Here is a 15451-nt window from a genome sequence, read left to right on the forward strand (position 1 = left end):
GTTGTAAAGATAAGCCCATTGCCTGGCCTGCGCCGTGTGTTTTGTAAGTGACAGGATGTTTTATGGGACCTGAAAAAGAAAACTTGGGCCATGTGAAATGGAGCTTTAGTACAGATAGGACTGAGGGCTTGGTCTTTGTGTGTGAGCTTGGATCCATTAGGAGTCACTACATTCTTCAGCAGCAGGCTCGGTGGTGCCAGCACATTCCCCACTGCTGAGCTGGAGAAACCACTTGGAAAGCAGGAACTTTTCCTCACTCCCGCCCCTTACTCCGCCCATCTACTACTTCCTTTCTTGACTTTGCTCTCCTCAAGTAACCCCCACCAGACACTTTGTTTAAACTGTGAGTGTCTAAATTTGCAGCTAAAAGTAGGTGTTGTTTTTTTTTAGCTAGTGTTCGGTGTTGGGGCTTCACCTAAACTCGGGCCTACGCTACGGTCGCAGAGAGAGCCCAGCGGACTCCAGGTCAAGAACAAAATATGCAAATGGCTCAGGAGGTAGAGCGGCCCTCCAATAACTAAAAGGTTTTCTCCGTTGTGTCCTTGGGCAAGACACCTTGCTCCCACTTAAGGGAGTGACTAATGTTTACAATGTAAAATGGCTGAGACTTGCACTAAAAATGCGCAAAACCCAAACATTGCCATAAAAAATGGTGATGGAAACACAGACATTTCGAAAAAACCTCTCGAAAAAGTTTTACGCTCTCATGAGGTGGTTTTTCAGACACATCGATAAAAAGGTGTAACGCAAAAGTGCAATGGAAACACTTTTTTGGCGTTTCCCCGTCACCAGCGTCACCGGAGGTGATGCAGGGGGTCATGTGACCAGTTTATTTGAAGTCCATCCTCGTCAAAGTGAAGTCTCGAAAATTTAAAAGAATTGTGCGTATCGTGATATCGAGTTGCAGCTCATTCGTGAAAATCTTTTCAATGGAAACACATACAAAGCGCATTGAAACTTAATCGAAATTCCAGAAATATCACTTTTATTTTGCGATAAACTGATGGAAACGGCGCTATTGATAAAGTGCTATATAAAAACGATGCGTTATTATTATTTAAGACATGTAATTTCTAGTTCACTGTGAGATTATAACTAGACTGTCATTATTATACTATGGTGGACCACCATAAAATATGGATTAATAGGAAACATTAATGTAAACACTCACAACAACAGCAAGGGACAACAGAAATGTTTCCAGGGGATCCATAAAAACTGATGAAAACTCTTGGAATAAATGTCTAAATATGATTAAAGCCGTAAGTCTCTGGATGGATTGTGTCCTCAGATTATTTCCATTAACCATCTTATAAACAATCAGGATGTTAAAAACTAAGAGAACTCAATTCGTTCACCACTGACGAATACCAAATATCAAATATTTCCGTGATCTGCACCGTTGCGGGTAACCTCTGTCTATAATTTCACTCTGATTTCTATCTTCTTGTCGGTAACAGGAACACGTAGTCGTTTGTGTGTTGAATCAACAGAAGCCATTGAAAGTTGCCAGTAGTAGGACAAAGTGAACCAGTCTCATGTTTGTTTTGCTAACAGGACAGAGGTTCAGACGGCAGACACTTACACAGGAAGCCACACACTCTGCTCACATAGTACAGTACATGCAACTGGAGACTTGTTATGTACCACATCAGTTCACTAACATAGATTTAATGTCAGCCAACTTTACAAAATGTGATTGGAAATTTGTCCGGATGTAAATTGGGATTAAGTGTACATGTACACCTTTCCACACTCATCACGACGCTCTTTATCTCCGTTTCTCCAACACAAAAACACACACAGCTGGTGGGTTATTGTGACTGGGAGTTGAAGTGTGCCTTTACTAACCACTAATATGATGTTATCCGTTGTGCTTGCTGCCTTGTTGCGGCTTTGTGCGCTGTTGACCCGTTTATATTTAGAACGAGAGGAATCATGTGTCTCCACAAGTGTGTGTGTGTGTGTGTGTGTGTGTGTGTGTGTGTCCATCGGGGTTGTGTTTGTATTTGCACATAACCAATGTGTAACAAATGAGCTAAAACAATCACATTGTTTCCACCACTGTGTCTTGTGATCACAGAGTTAGATGTGAGGGGACGTGTTGCGTTCAGGGTCGGAGTTAAACCGGGACATCTGCTGCTGCTCTGAGGTTCCTGTTTGCATGTTAAATTTGAGATGTGATTTGGTTTATATTGACAAAGGCGATCTTCAGTGGTTTGTAGCTGGTTGTACTGGTTTTTAGCAAAAAAAAAAGAGGAAAAAAGCCTGGGACCTGTGGAAAATGTGCAGCAAACATCTCAAACCACTGAGCCTTTGCTACACCCATGTTTGTCACTATTACTGGAGAAAAAAAATGTGGTTTAAAAAGGCTGTGAAACTTAGATGGCTTACTTCTATTAGTATTACCACTACTTTAACCCTAATTTAAAAAAAAAAAAAAAGGAAAGCTTATGGTATTTGAATTACTGTAACTCACAATGGAGAAAAATCAAAGTGTGGCTGAACACTGGCAAGTTGCGATTTCAGGGAAAAAATGCTGCCATCATTACAGTAATCATGACGCGGCGCTGCTGTCGGCTGCCGGTTGGAGAGCGACGCAAAACCGGGGAGCCCCACAAAGGGAGAGTTGTTTGGGGGAATTTGTTGGTAAAAACGAAACTAGTTATACCCTTGAGATGTCACAAAGGTCGTCCAGACAAAAGCACAACTTCCCAGTGTTCAGCCGCACTTTGATTTTTGTCAATAGAGCAAACCACTGTGAGTTACGGTAATTCAGATACCGTGAGCTTTTAACGTATCACCAGCGATACGTTGAGGCTTTAAAGAGTTAAAAACAAAACGTTGGAAAGCCGGCATGAACTTCAAGAAAATTCAGTGCAGGATTTTAAGATAAGATAAGAAAGTACTTTATTGATCCCAAAATTCAAAATTTTCCGTCTGGAGTCATTATGCCCGGTGAAGATCTACCAGGTCAATCAAAGCCTTTGGACTTAATACAGAGATGTTTAGATTCTGCTGTTGTGTCTGTTATTAGATGGATATTGTCAAAAAAGAATTTAACCCTTTAAAACCAAACAGATCGCCTGCAATCCATTAAAGCTCGCTGTATTTAAATTACCATAACTCACATTGGTTTGCGAAACTGACAAAATTCAAAGTGTGGCTGAACACTGGGAAGTTGTGCTTTTGTCTAGAAGATCTTTGTGACATCTCAAGGCTATAACTAACTTAATTTTTACCACAAAGTTCCTCTAAACAGCTCTCTCTTCCTGGGTCTCCCTGGTCTTGCATCGCTCCCCAGCGATGCGGTGCGACACCATTACCGTAATGGCAGTTTTTTTGTGTGTGTGTGGAAGCACAGTTTCCCATTGTTTAGCCACATTTTGAATTTTGTGCGAATTTTATGCGCAGGCGGATGTTTAGATCTTAAAGGGTTAAAAGAAAAAGAAGTGAACGGCGATTTAGGCATTTATCAATACGTTTTTACTCTGACTGGTTGTAGTCCTACCATTTGCATAAACTGTAAGTATTTTATATTTTTCCGTGTTGATTTAGATGCGCCTCATAACGAAATCAAATGTTATCATACTCATATTCTAGCACAGAACCACAATATAAATATTAGTTCAGTTGAGACTTTTGTGTGTATAAATTAGATTTAATTAGGTAGTGAAATAATTGCAAGCAAGCAAAAAATCTAATATCAAATTGAGCCATGTGTTTTGGATAAAATCATTACACATTAGAGTGTGTTTTAGTTCAGTATCTACAGTCTATTTAATAAATTGCATACGTTTAATTACTCAGACTGTGCGTTTCACCCTTCATATTAGCGCTCTCTCAAAAAGAACCCAACACTTTGAAGCCAAAGCGACTGCGGCAGGCCTGCTTTTCCATGTCGATGGCTGATTTCGTTGACCCAGTTACATTATTCTGGGGTTTTCCAGGGATGTGGTCATGTTCAGTTACATGTTCACGTTACAGAGAAATGTCTTAAATTGTAAAGAAGGGCTTTAATTTTCCTCACTTAAGCGTTCGCTTGAACAGACTTGCCTGTGTGAGCGAGAGGGAACGTGTTGCGTTCAGATGTGTTGGACTCTCTTCTGTTGATAAATAAAGCTGATTAAGACGCGAGACGTTTTGGGGGAAAACATGACTCACATCCCTTCAAAAGCGTCCTGTTTTGTGTGCCAGATCCAGACTTGGAATTTGCTGTTTCTACGGTTTCGGATGTCGCTGGTGTCGTCTTAATTGGTAGATGAATAAAAAGGGCTTTATACGCAAATTTAAGATCGGAAAGAGATTTTGAACATCACCAAAAAAGTGAAAAAAGCTCTGCTGTGCCGACGCAGTGGTCAGGTTTTGGGGGAAAGGTGGACGATGTGATTGAAGATTGACAGAGGAGGACTTATTCTTAGAGAGGCTGGGCTGCACCCTTGTCTTGATGCCAGAGTGGGTGTCAGGGTTGGGTTCGGGTGGGGGGGAGGGGTGGGGGGGGGGGGGGCAGTGCCAGGGCAGGATGGCACAAGGAGTTCACCAGCAGACATTGTTCACATCGGGAAAATGCCGTGTCAGCCCTCGGACAAATGACTCCCTCTGTCTGAGGTTTGACTGTGTCTTTTCCAGCGTTCCTTGTCAGCATTGCTCCAGTGATTCATCAGCTCCCAGAATGCCCCGGCCTCTCCCTCTGGCGTGAACAAGCAAAATCGTCTCGTTTTGTCTCGTTTCCTACATCACGGTGACCTTTTACTTACTTATTTTTTTTTTTTGGTGTTTTCAGTTAGATAAGGAGCTGACAGCCTATTGTAAATCCATCCTCTTTGTCAGAGGAGTTACAAAAGATCATAGAGTTCCAGCGAAGTCCATATAGAAAGTCTGAGTCAGAAAGGAAAATGAATTGTTGGTGTTGTTGTGTAACCCCGCCTTTTTACTCCACTTGGATGAGGTTAACACTTTTTCCCCTTTGATGCTCGGGGCAGGAGCGAACCACGCTAAGAGAGGAGTCTGACATGCACGGGAAAACCTTTGAGTTTCATTGTTATGTGGGAATTTTAATGAACACTTAATGGCGTCTTTGGTTGTGTGTGTGTGTGTGTGTGTTTGCTGTTTTGCTTTCCTTTTCCTGTTTATTTACGTGCTCAGCTCCTCATGCAGTCTGCCTGTGTCTCTGCCCGGCCAGGTACAACCACTTGTGTGATAGTATTTCTCCGAGCTGTTGACCTTTGACGTGTGCAGGGTGTGACTGCTTTGACTGCGCTTTGTGTGCTGATAGATGGCTCATATTCGCTGTGAGGTGTGACTCGCTGACCTTTTAACCTAAGCCTGAAGCGCCATCCGCGTTTGTCGTTTTTGTACCTTTTTTTGTTCTGCGTTTTATCGGGGGACACAGGTAATTAGCCAGCAGTCATTTGCTCTTTTTATTGGCTGTGATCTTCACTGGGCTAAAAACAGCAACAACACAAATCTCAGACGTTTGTGTGCACATGTGTGTATATGTGGTATTATTTCCTCTACTTGTGGAACATTATAATTCTATTCATCCAAAACATCTTTGCCAACCAACCATGCCTTAATTGTTTGAACTGTTAACAATTGGAAAAACCACTCGATGTGAACGCGTAAGCAAACTTATAGTTGTTTATAGATATCTTAAGGCCTCTCTTTCACCATCCGCGCAATAGTAGTTTGTTTATGAGCGCCTTGACGTAATGTGGTCTGTTGTCTTTGAATTCTTTGGATAGTTTGGAGGGACGATGCGAGACCTTTCTGGATCACTGGGCAGTTTTATTACGAGCGTCCGCGCAGATAATCAGCAAACGTACTGTATCTGTGGTAACTTGATATAAAATCAGAGTTACAGTAGATTCCTTTACACAATGTGACCCCTGAGTAGATTTAACTCGGGTTTCATTTCAGAGAAAAAAAAAAAAAGAAAAACGCAGCAGGAGTACTCTGTTCTATTTTTAGATATTGCTAACATTTGATCACAGCATTGCTTTTTACCCAAGTGGTGACTGCGGGGGAAGGACTAGTGAGTTGGTTTTTGGAGCAGTCTATTTGGAGAAAATGATTCATTTTATTTTAACCACAGTTTCATTAGAGGCCGATGACCTGTAACTATGAATTGTTGTGGTTTTATGTTAAGATTCTACATAGGGACAGAGTCTTGTTCCTTGTTTCTGCTGAAGCCAACTACAAGTAATTCAGAAAGAACAAATCAATTTTTACAGGATTTTGCAAATATATAGCCACATATTTAAAGATTTTGCAACAGCAAATGCAGGAATCGTTAAAGCTATATCTGTTTTTATGTTTTGAATGTGTTACATTTACGGTAATGGGAGTTTTATTGTCACTTTGACGGATGTGTTGGAGACATTTTTGTTGTAGTTACTGAATCAGAGATGAACGGAGATGATTGGTCAAACTTTCTGGTCTCTGTTTAACTTGTGACAGTTCCCTTAGACTTCTAAGAGTTCACAGTTCACCAGTGTTTCTGAAAGCTTGCTCTAAATATTTATCAGAGTTTTCCAGTCATTTGGATATAAATGGAATCATGGAACAATTCCTGGTCCCAGATAGACCAAGGCTTGCTTCATTCAGAAAAAATGGAGGATTACATCATCCTTGGAACTGAGCGCAGCAACTCCCCAGCTCCCCTCACACACCTCGCTCCGTCATTCCCTCCGTTTATTTCTCAAACCGGTTTCTACCCCCATCTTCCTGTCTCTCCCAGAGCACTGAGCCTCTCTTATTGTGGGCTTTCCGAGCTTTGGGGCAGCCCAGTCTAGTTCGGTCTGCGTCCTCCGTTCACATGAGCCGGCCTGGATCTGAAGGCTGTGTAGCTCGATGTCAGCTAATGGGAGATATATATTTGCTTTATTTGCCAAACATTCTGCTGATATTAATGAAAGGAATCATGGTTATATTTAGGACTGGCTGCTTGAATATGTCAAGGTTTTGCAATGTCTGCTGAAATAAAACCGTACCGGAACGGCAAAAGTGAGGAAATTAAGTAAACAGAGACTCAGGCACGTGCAGTACCCTTGTCATGATATTTTCTTTGTGCAGAGGGCCAGTACCCCAGTTGAAACTACTCCCAAACTGTTCATACTGCCGCCGAATGTCTGGACTAGCTGGTTGGTGGTCAGAGTCAGGTTGTGTCTTTGTTGCTGTGTCTTTATGAGTTATTTTTTTTTAAAAAAATGAACGGAACAAAGAGTAGATGCTAATCGCTAGCATGGCAGCGCTGCCCTTCCAGCACACTGACAAATTGTAAGCAGTATACATTCTTCCATCTCCCTCCGCAGTGGAGGAAGAGCTGTACATCATCACAGTGATCCGCTTCACAGAGACACATCTCACGAGAAGAAAGCGGAGCCAGGTGCATCTTGTCTCTATTTGCGTTGCTGACCTGACCTGTTGGTATCTTTAGCCGTGTCCAAGACTACAGGAATGGACCCCTCATGGGCCACTGACTCTGACCACAATACGGCTCAGTAGCCTCTAAGTGATACAGCTCTGTGCGGCCACAATCCGCAACCGTCAGACTAGAGATCGACCGATATGGATTTTTTTAGGGCCGATACGTGCTGCCAATTTTTCTGAGCTGATACTGCTCCATTTACGTGATAAAAACTGACACAATGGTAACAAAAGTCTCAGTTTAACCAAAAACATGAACATGTGTTGAACGCTGTTAGTGGAGGAGGGGTAATGTATGGGCTGCACATGCGCCTGTCTGCAAATTTTGCTTGGGAAAAAAAATTATATGCATGTGCGTGTGTAACAGGCTGATATCGATACCAGTAAAAAACAGAATTATCGACCCGATATGTCCATCTCTACTTCAGAGAATGACAAAAATAGGAGAATGATGGTGCAGCAGCAGGACATCACTTGTTCACTAATTAACCTACGCATCTATCAATTGTTGCCACCTTGAGTATTGTGAATTAGTATTGTTTGAACTTGACATGAACTTCTTTTGTTGGTTTTTAATGCATGTTGTGTCTTCTTGAACTTTTTCCCGCAGGCATAATCAGCCAGTGGCAAAGTGAGCCGAAGGACCGCGTCATCTCCCTGGTTCTCACCCATCTACCGCTGCTCAAACCGGGCAACGTCGAAGCCAAGGGCGAGTACATGCGCCTGCTGCCGCGCATCCTGGCCCACACCATCGAGCATGGCCACCACCTGGAGGAGTCGCGCCAGCTCCTGTCCTACGCTCTCATCCACCCCGCCACCTCGCTGGAGGACCGCGCCGCCCTGGCGCTCTGGCTCAACCACCTGGAGGAGAGAGCGGCCGCACGGGGGGACTCGCTGGAAAGGCCCCCTCCCGCTGGCCCACACCACCACCATCACCACATCCAGTCCACGCCTCCATCCACCCTCACCTCATCAGGATCCTCCTCCTCCACCAACACCTCTTCGCCAAGCAACGTGTACCCCTTGCATCACCAGCGCTACGGCTCGGACGACCGCCTCAATGGGTGGCAGAGCTCCAGGGATTCGGGGTTGGGCACAGGCTGGCATCAGCAGCAGGGCTGTGAGAACGGACACCTCCCTCTTTACCCGTCATCCTCTGTGCCCGCAACCATTAACACAGTTGGAACTGGCGGAGGCAGTAACACAAGTAAGTAAAGTCCTGTGGGTCCTCGGTGACTTTTACAGCATTCAGCCCAAATTCAGAATGAATGGTTATTTTTTTTTTGTTGGAGCTGTGTTGCAACTATTGATACACATAAAAGACTATATTGTGATATTACAGCAAGTACTTAGATCAAAATATGACCAGTTTTAACCATTTAAAGCCTGAACGGATCCTTTAAAGCACGCTGTATTTGAATTACCGAAACTCACGTTAAAAAATGTTGCTGAACACTGGGAAATTGTGCTTTTGTCTGGAAGACCTTCATGACATCTCATCGGTACAACTAACTTTGTTTTTTTTCCAACAAATACCTCCAAACACAAACAACTCTCTCTTCCTGCGACTCCCCGGTCTTGTGTTGCTCCCCAACCCGCAGCTGTCAGCAGCGTTGCGTCATCATTACCGTAATGGGAACTTCTTCTTTTTTTTTTTTTTTTTTTTCCCCAGAAAGCACAACTTCCCAGTGTTCAGCTTAAATTTATATTTTGCCCATTGGTGAGTTATGGTAATTCAAATACTGCGACCTTTTTTTTATGCGCAGGCGGAAGTTCAAGTCTTAAAGGGTTGAAATTGTCATAATTAGACATATATTTTAAATTTGCAGAAATTGAAAGACCACGAGCATCAGTATTACTTCCTCCTACTTCTCACTGCAACTTATAAGTTTGAATGTGCGACAGTAGATCTTGATTAACTGGAGCAGTTAAGATCAGCGGGGAGATGTTTAAGATAAAATGTTTTGATTTTGTTATTTTGCCATAAACAGTTTGAGTTAGATGTGTGTAATTTTCATGTAAATTAACGTAAATGAAATCAAATGTGAAATCTCAACTAAGTTAGTTTGCTGCCATTTTCCTACATTAAGGAAATATAGAGAAATAACAGAGAATGCATCCAACTAGTGAAAGATGACGGCAGTATGGATGCAGTAAATGTTTAAGTCACAGGTTCAAGCTAATTTAGAATGGACACCAGTACGGGCCTGGGGGCGTGCTCATCTATTTGTATTTGTAAAACCGCACCTGATACCCTGATAATGTGCTGGCCTGACGATAGCCTCCGTGTCTGGGGTGACCACACGACATCACATTAGGGTCTCAGCGTGGCATCAACCCAAACAAGGCAGGATATGACACAGACACAATGTTCTGTGTAGCTTTTTTTGTAGCACGATGACACTGATGAATATTTAAATTTCTTTTAGATACTGGTTTCGTAAATCTATGAAAGACAATTTTAAGACACAAAGTACCCCAAAATTAACACACAGAATTATCTCTGATCTCAAGTGGACACTAAACGCACTAAGTGAACAAAAGCACTAAGACCAACTGCACTCTCAACAACCATCACAGCAACTACAGCGTGTTAGGTGGAAGACAACACACATGGAGGGCACTGGCTGTTGAAATTCAACATAACTATGGTCAGAGCAGGATATTTCCAGACAAGAATTCAAGGGCTCTGTGTTTTTTTTTTTTTTTTTTTTCTGGGAGATGAAAGAAACAGCTGAAGGTTTATAAATAAAGGCACATTTAAAGCCCTCCTCGCTGGTCCAAGAAAGATCCTCTTGTATTTTTGACTGCGAGCAGCTTCGGTCCCGCACAAAATGCCTCAGGATTTCACAACTGATAAACTAGAGTTTCACCGGGCGCCAGCACAGGTTTGATGAGGAGCCGCTTTTAACAGAATGAAAGTGAACGGGAGGCAAAGATGAAGCGGTTTGTGGATTTTTTTAGAGAAAAGTCGGAGGATGATGGCAAAATGTTTATCGGTGCTTATTCCATCGTAGTCTTTCTTCTCTCATTAAACCGTGATTGAGAAAGTATTTACTAAAAAACTATTTATCACAGTCAGTCAGAGTCTTTGCTGTGACCGTCTGCCGTTGATGATGACGACTCCGTGAATATAATTGTCACATCAACCTGTGTGTGCCACTGATAGAACATCCTGACGACCCCCCAACCACCCGCCCACGCTCTCAGCCTTAGTCCAAGCCACAGGCGCACATACCATCCATCCTTTCCCTTGTAAGGTATTCTTTGTGGGAGACTGTATTTAGGGAAAATGGTTAATATTTAGGGACTGGAACTTGAAATGTTAGCTGGGCACCTATTTTAAACGGGCCCCATGAAGTCCTATACATAGCGCCAACAGTAAGAGGACCACATATAGGAGGATAAGGAGACGGCGGTATTGGTGGCAGCTCACCCCGTCAGAGGGGCGACACAAAAAGCTCTTTGGCTCTCCACCTTTTCATTCTTTCACCCCCCTCAGCAAAACCCTAAGATGCTGTAGCTGCTTTTACTGAGATTAAGATTCTAATACTGGTATGTCCGTAGTAACGGTTGCCTTGTTTTGACTCCATCGTCGTACGCCCGTCCTAATGAGCTCAGTCATAAAGATGGAGACAGAGAGTCATTATTTAATCCGTTCATTCGGGAGGTTGTTGCGTCTTGAATCAGTCCTTCATTCACTCGTTTGCTAGGACATTTAAAGATATTTCAGTTTCTGAATAATTTTGCTTAGTCCTGGAAGATATTTTCACTTCATCGCCCACACATGTAGACTAATGTTGTAGTTTTCTGAGACTTGTGTGAAACGTGTCTTGTGAGACTGCAGTGACATTTCTAACAGGAGGATGCAGGGGGGAAAAAAATGGCATATGTTTCAAATATCAGTCTCAGGATTTTATGAATTGATATCAGATCTTTCAAATTAGGAGCGATTTGAATTGGAGAACTTGTTATTTTTAAACCCGAACCAAAATGTACAGCTGTGGACTAACTCATGCACATTCTTTGCTCGAAAGATGAACATCAGCTCGAGTGCCTGGATAATGGCTGACAAGTCCACCTTTGCAGTGTGAGAGGAGCAGAGATCTGACCGTTGCTATTGGCCAATCACACGTTGCAGTTAATAACACCTGATTTTATCACAGGCGTGTCCAGTGGTGTGTAGGAAAGAGGAGTCGTCTTATTTGAACCTAAACTTAGCCATAACGTAGCTGTTGTCGTTGTTGTTGTGTAAAAGTTTAACTCAGTCGACTCCATGTTGGAAGCAGGTTTTCCAGTCTTGATTTCTTTCCAGTCAGTCTGACCTGACGAGTCTTGCTGCTGTTTTGCAGTTCTGACAAGTGGAGGTGGCAGCCAGCAGCACAGTCACCTGAAGCGCTCCGTGTCCCTCACGCCTCCCATGAGCGGCCCTAGCAACCAGCCCCTGGGCCACGTCTGGCTGTCCCAGGAGGACTTGCGCACTGCTAGAGGCCCGGCCCCAGACCATGCGCCTTTGTCGCCCCAGAGCAGCATTGCCTCCTCGGGCAGTGGAGGCAGCGAGCATCTGGAGGATGCTGGTTTAGGAGGAGGTTCTGGTCTGCATCGCAGCTCCTTCCACGAGGAGGGCAGTGGCATGAGGGGTAAGAAAGACCTGTGTTCATCTCTCCATAAGTGTAAATGAGCTATGAGCGGCAAAACTGTACTGTTATCTGAGTGTGGTGCTCACACAGGATTAAATTGTGGCTACAGAAGTTTTCAATGTGACATTGCTGCTGTTGTCTTTTAAGGTAACTTCGCCAGTTTCGTTTTGTGAAGAGACAAATCCAGTGTCTTTGTGAGCACATGAGTCACCAGCATTCCTCAGTGAACCCGTGTTCCCCACTGCAGGATTAGCAGAACCGTCTTCTGTGTTTCAGGAGGGATTTTAAGGCTGTGCCTTGCTTCGAAGCCACCTTTGTTAAGTAGAGTTGTTTGTATAATGTATGGCCCTTAGTAAACGGTGACTACATTGAGCAAGTATGGTTAAATAAGCATGGCATTGTTAAAAAAAAAAAGTTTTTTTTTCCTGAAATAGTCAGGCCTCCTAAAGACTGTGTTATACTGTGTTTCTGGGCGGATATGTTTTTACTGTCCCACCGACTGTGAAGCAAAACTGTTGGTTTTTTATTGCTTTAAAATGTTTAATTCACTTGGCTAAACCCTCCCGAGCATAGGTGCTATTAGACCATTAGAAGCGTCAACAAGGACCACTTAAGGAAAAGTATATGACTGTCTGCTGTGTGGACCTCGTAGGTATTCAGCCCAGAGGGTTTGGCAAGTTGTTAATCCGGTCAGAGCAGTTTGTCAGGGGAAGCTCAGACCAGAGCTGCTGACCCAAGTGACCTTACTCTAATAAGTCTGTCACCCTCTGGACTGGAGTTAACACTTCGTCTGTCCTCTTTTTTTTTTGTATTTAAATGTCTATTTAACACAGTTTTCCAGTTGTCTCTTATTTTCAGTAGTTGCTTCCCTTGGAGGTAGTTACGAGCGTTAGAGAGAATTAACATCCTCAGATTTCACCCTAATTTCTGCAGTCGCTTCGCGTTATGTGGGCTTGGTGGAAACGTAGGGAGGATGCGCGCGGTGTCCGTGTCATTCCTGGTTGTACTGTCGTCAAAAATAAGCAAAAGGAACAATAAAAGATAAAACGTCCCACAACATGTATAAATACCAAACAAATGACGAACCATAAATTTATAGTGTTTATTATTCGCCTCTTAAGTTTGTTGGCCCTGCAGTCCTCCATGTGTGACCAAAGAAACTAAGCCAGCACCAGGTATCACTCTAAACTGCAAAGTAGTACAAAGATGTCTCAGCAACACTGTCAGCAGTTTGGACGTGAAGTCCAGACAAGGTGAAACATCGCAACGATTGAGCGTTTCCAGTCAGCAACGTCCAGCGAAACATTAGGAAGAATTAGTTCAATTGATCCTTCTGCCAACAGCGTTAATCTCTAAACCTGATGTTAAAACACTATATACTGTGTATATATTTGAGCAAAATGGAAATTTTGAAATAGAAAACTGAGAAAAGAAACATTATTTAAGTGGATTTGTGGATTTCTTAGAATTAAAGCTGATCTTTTAAATCTGTGGCCATGTTGTTTGACCCTCAGACGTTCCTGCGTGGCTCAAGAGTCTCCGTCTCCATAAGTACGCCGTTCTGTTCTCCACCATGACCTACGATGAGATGATGTCACTGACCGAAGAGCAACTAGAGACACAGGTACGTCCACGTATACACTCATCTGCCAAATAGGGCTGGGCGGTATACGGGTTCACACACAATACCGGTGTTATTTTTGTTATGTTATTAATTTTTAATATACCGGTGTATTTGACTACATAGCGTTTGGAACGTTGCACCGCGAGACACTGTTTCAGACCGGACCATTTTCAATGTAGTGCTTCTAAACACACATGGACACCAATTTAATTTTTAGAGATAAAAAATGTTGTGCGCATATTACAGTTATTACGGTAGCCGGTCATGCTGCTATTGACATTACAGACGTAGAAGTTCAAATGATTCAAATAAATATGAATAAATATGTCAAAATAAATGAAACTGTAATTGTCCCCGTTTCTTCATTTCATCTTTAAAACACGTATTTTATTTTTTAATCTCGCTGTCTGGGGATTTCCACATCAGCAAACCTGTTTTACTACTTGTGTGGGATTATTCTACAGTATTTACTCATCGTCACAATATTGTAAAACACGTGATTGTGCATTAAAAGAAAAAAATACTGTGATGTACTGTGATACCGTCAGAATTTTGAAGAATACCGTGATGAACATTTTTTGGTGAAACCGCCCAGTCCCACTGCTGAGACATTAGGGACACTAGTGAAAGCTTTAATGTTCAGATGTTCAGTTGATGTTGAAATAGCATCAGAAGGGCGGATGATCATTGTGAAGGCTGTGGTTTATGGTGCTGTTAAACTGGATTGAATTAAAAGTGTTTCTGTTATAGCCCAAAAATTCTGTAGTACTACAAACCACAGCCCCTGGAATTAAAAGTTGAATCAACAGCTCTCTTAGTTATTTGAATACCATAACCTTCATGAAGATAAGATGTAGTGAAGATGTTATATTAGACCATTCTCTACTGAACCTAATGAAGTGGCAAGTGGGTGTACGTGCACTCGGATTCATACAATCTTTATACCAATGCAGCAAATCAGAAGTTAATAATTATTTGCATGGCAACAAAGTGTCAAAAGTTCACTGCATTTTGTGCAACACTGCAAAACACAATAGCAGTTTGAGTTGACAATATTGGAACATGTGACATGAGACAAACTTATCCGCAGTCGCTCTTCTTGTGCAAAAAGACGCTGGGGAGTCTATTCTGAAACGGAGGATGTAGCTAAATTTAACACTCACTGGGAAGCCGTACACTTCCTCCAGGTGCTGCTGCCTCCTCCGCAGTCGGACCCTAATGTAACGCACAGCTACGCTAACACATCCTGAACAGAAGCGCCGAGAGGTGTCCTGCGCAACAATAGGTTTGATGTCTGGATTGTCGGTTTCGGTCCTACGCGGGTAATGAGAGCGAAATCGTGCCATCGGCATCTAAAATTAGTTCAATTAGTCGTAGCCTTGACTTCCCAGCTGAAGATAAGTGGAGTTTCTCTTAGTGGGCGACACCTGCAGTCGGAGCGCATCTTTCTCAGAGAGGCCGGGCACGTGCTTCGCTTCGTTTGAAAGAACTTGTGCATATATGAAAAAGATCAAGTGAGAGCTGATGCCAAACTGTTTCCCTCAACAGAAAGTCACTAAAGGAGCCAGACACAAGATCGTTATCAGCATTCAGAAGCTCAAAGAGAGGCAGCATCTACTTCGCAGCCTGGAAAAGGTCAGTGGGACGTCCTCATACACCACACCCCCCCTTTCTCCCACTTCTCCCACTTCATCTTCACACGAGAAACGTGGTCGTGAAGCTTTTAGTTTTTTGACCTCCACCTCATCTCTTGTCCCTT

At 42.9% G+C, this 15451-nt stretch overlaps 1 protein-coding gene across 2 annotated transcripts in view; it reads left to right on the forward strand.

The window, feature by feature from the left end:
- samd4a (sterile alpha motif domain containing 4A) overlaps positions 1-15451 on the forward strand; it is a 48742-nt gene that overhangs the window by 15158 nt on the left and 18133 nt on the right. Inside the window, exons 3-6 of one of the 2 annotated variants that reach the window (XM_047580582.1) lie at positions 8039-8635; positions 11781-12068; positions 13583-13692; positions 15241-15327. In XM_047580582.1, the coding sequence (XP_047436538.1) occupies positions 8039-8635; positions 11781-12068; positions 13583-13692; positions 15241-15327 (1082 nt within the window). The remainder of the gene's footprint in view (positions 1-8038; positions 8636-11780; positions 12069-13582; positions 13693-15240; positions 15328-15451) is intronic. The other variant, XM_047580583.1, reaches the window with a different exon arrangement.

The sequence above is a fragment of the Mugil cephalus genome, chromosome 3 (assembly GCF_022458985.1).
Source record: "Mugil cephalus isolate CIBA_MC_2020 chromosome 3, CIBA_Mcephalus_1.1, whole genome shotgun sequence".
NCBI classification, from domain to species: domain Eukaryota; kingdom Metazoa; phylum Chordata; class Actinopteri; order Mugiliformes; family Mugilidae; genus Mugil; species Mugil cephalus.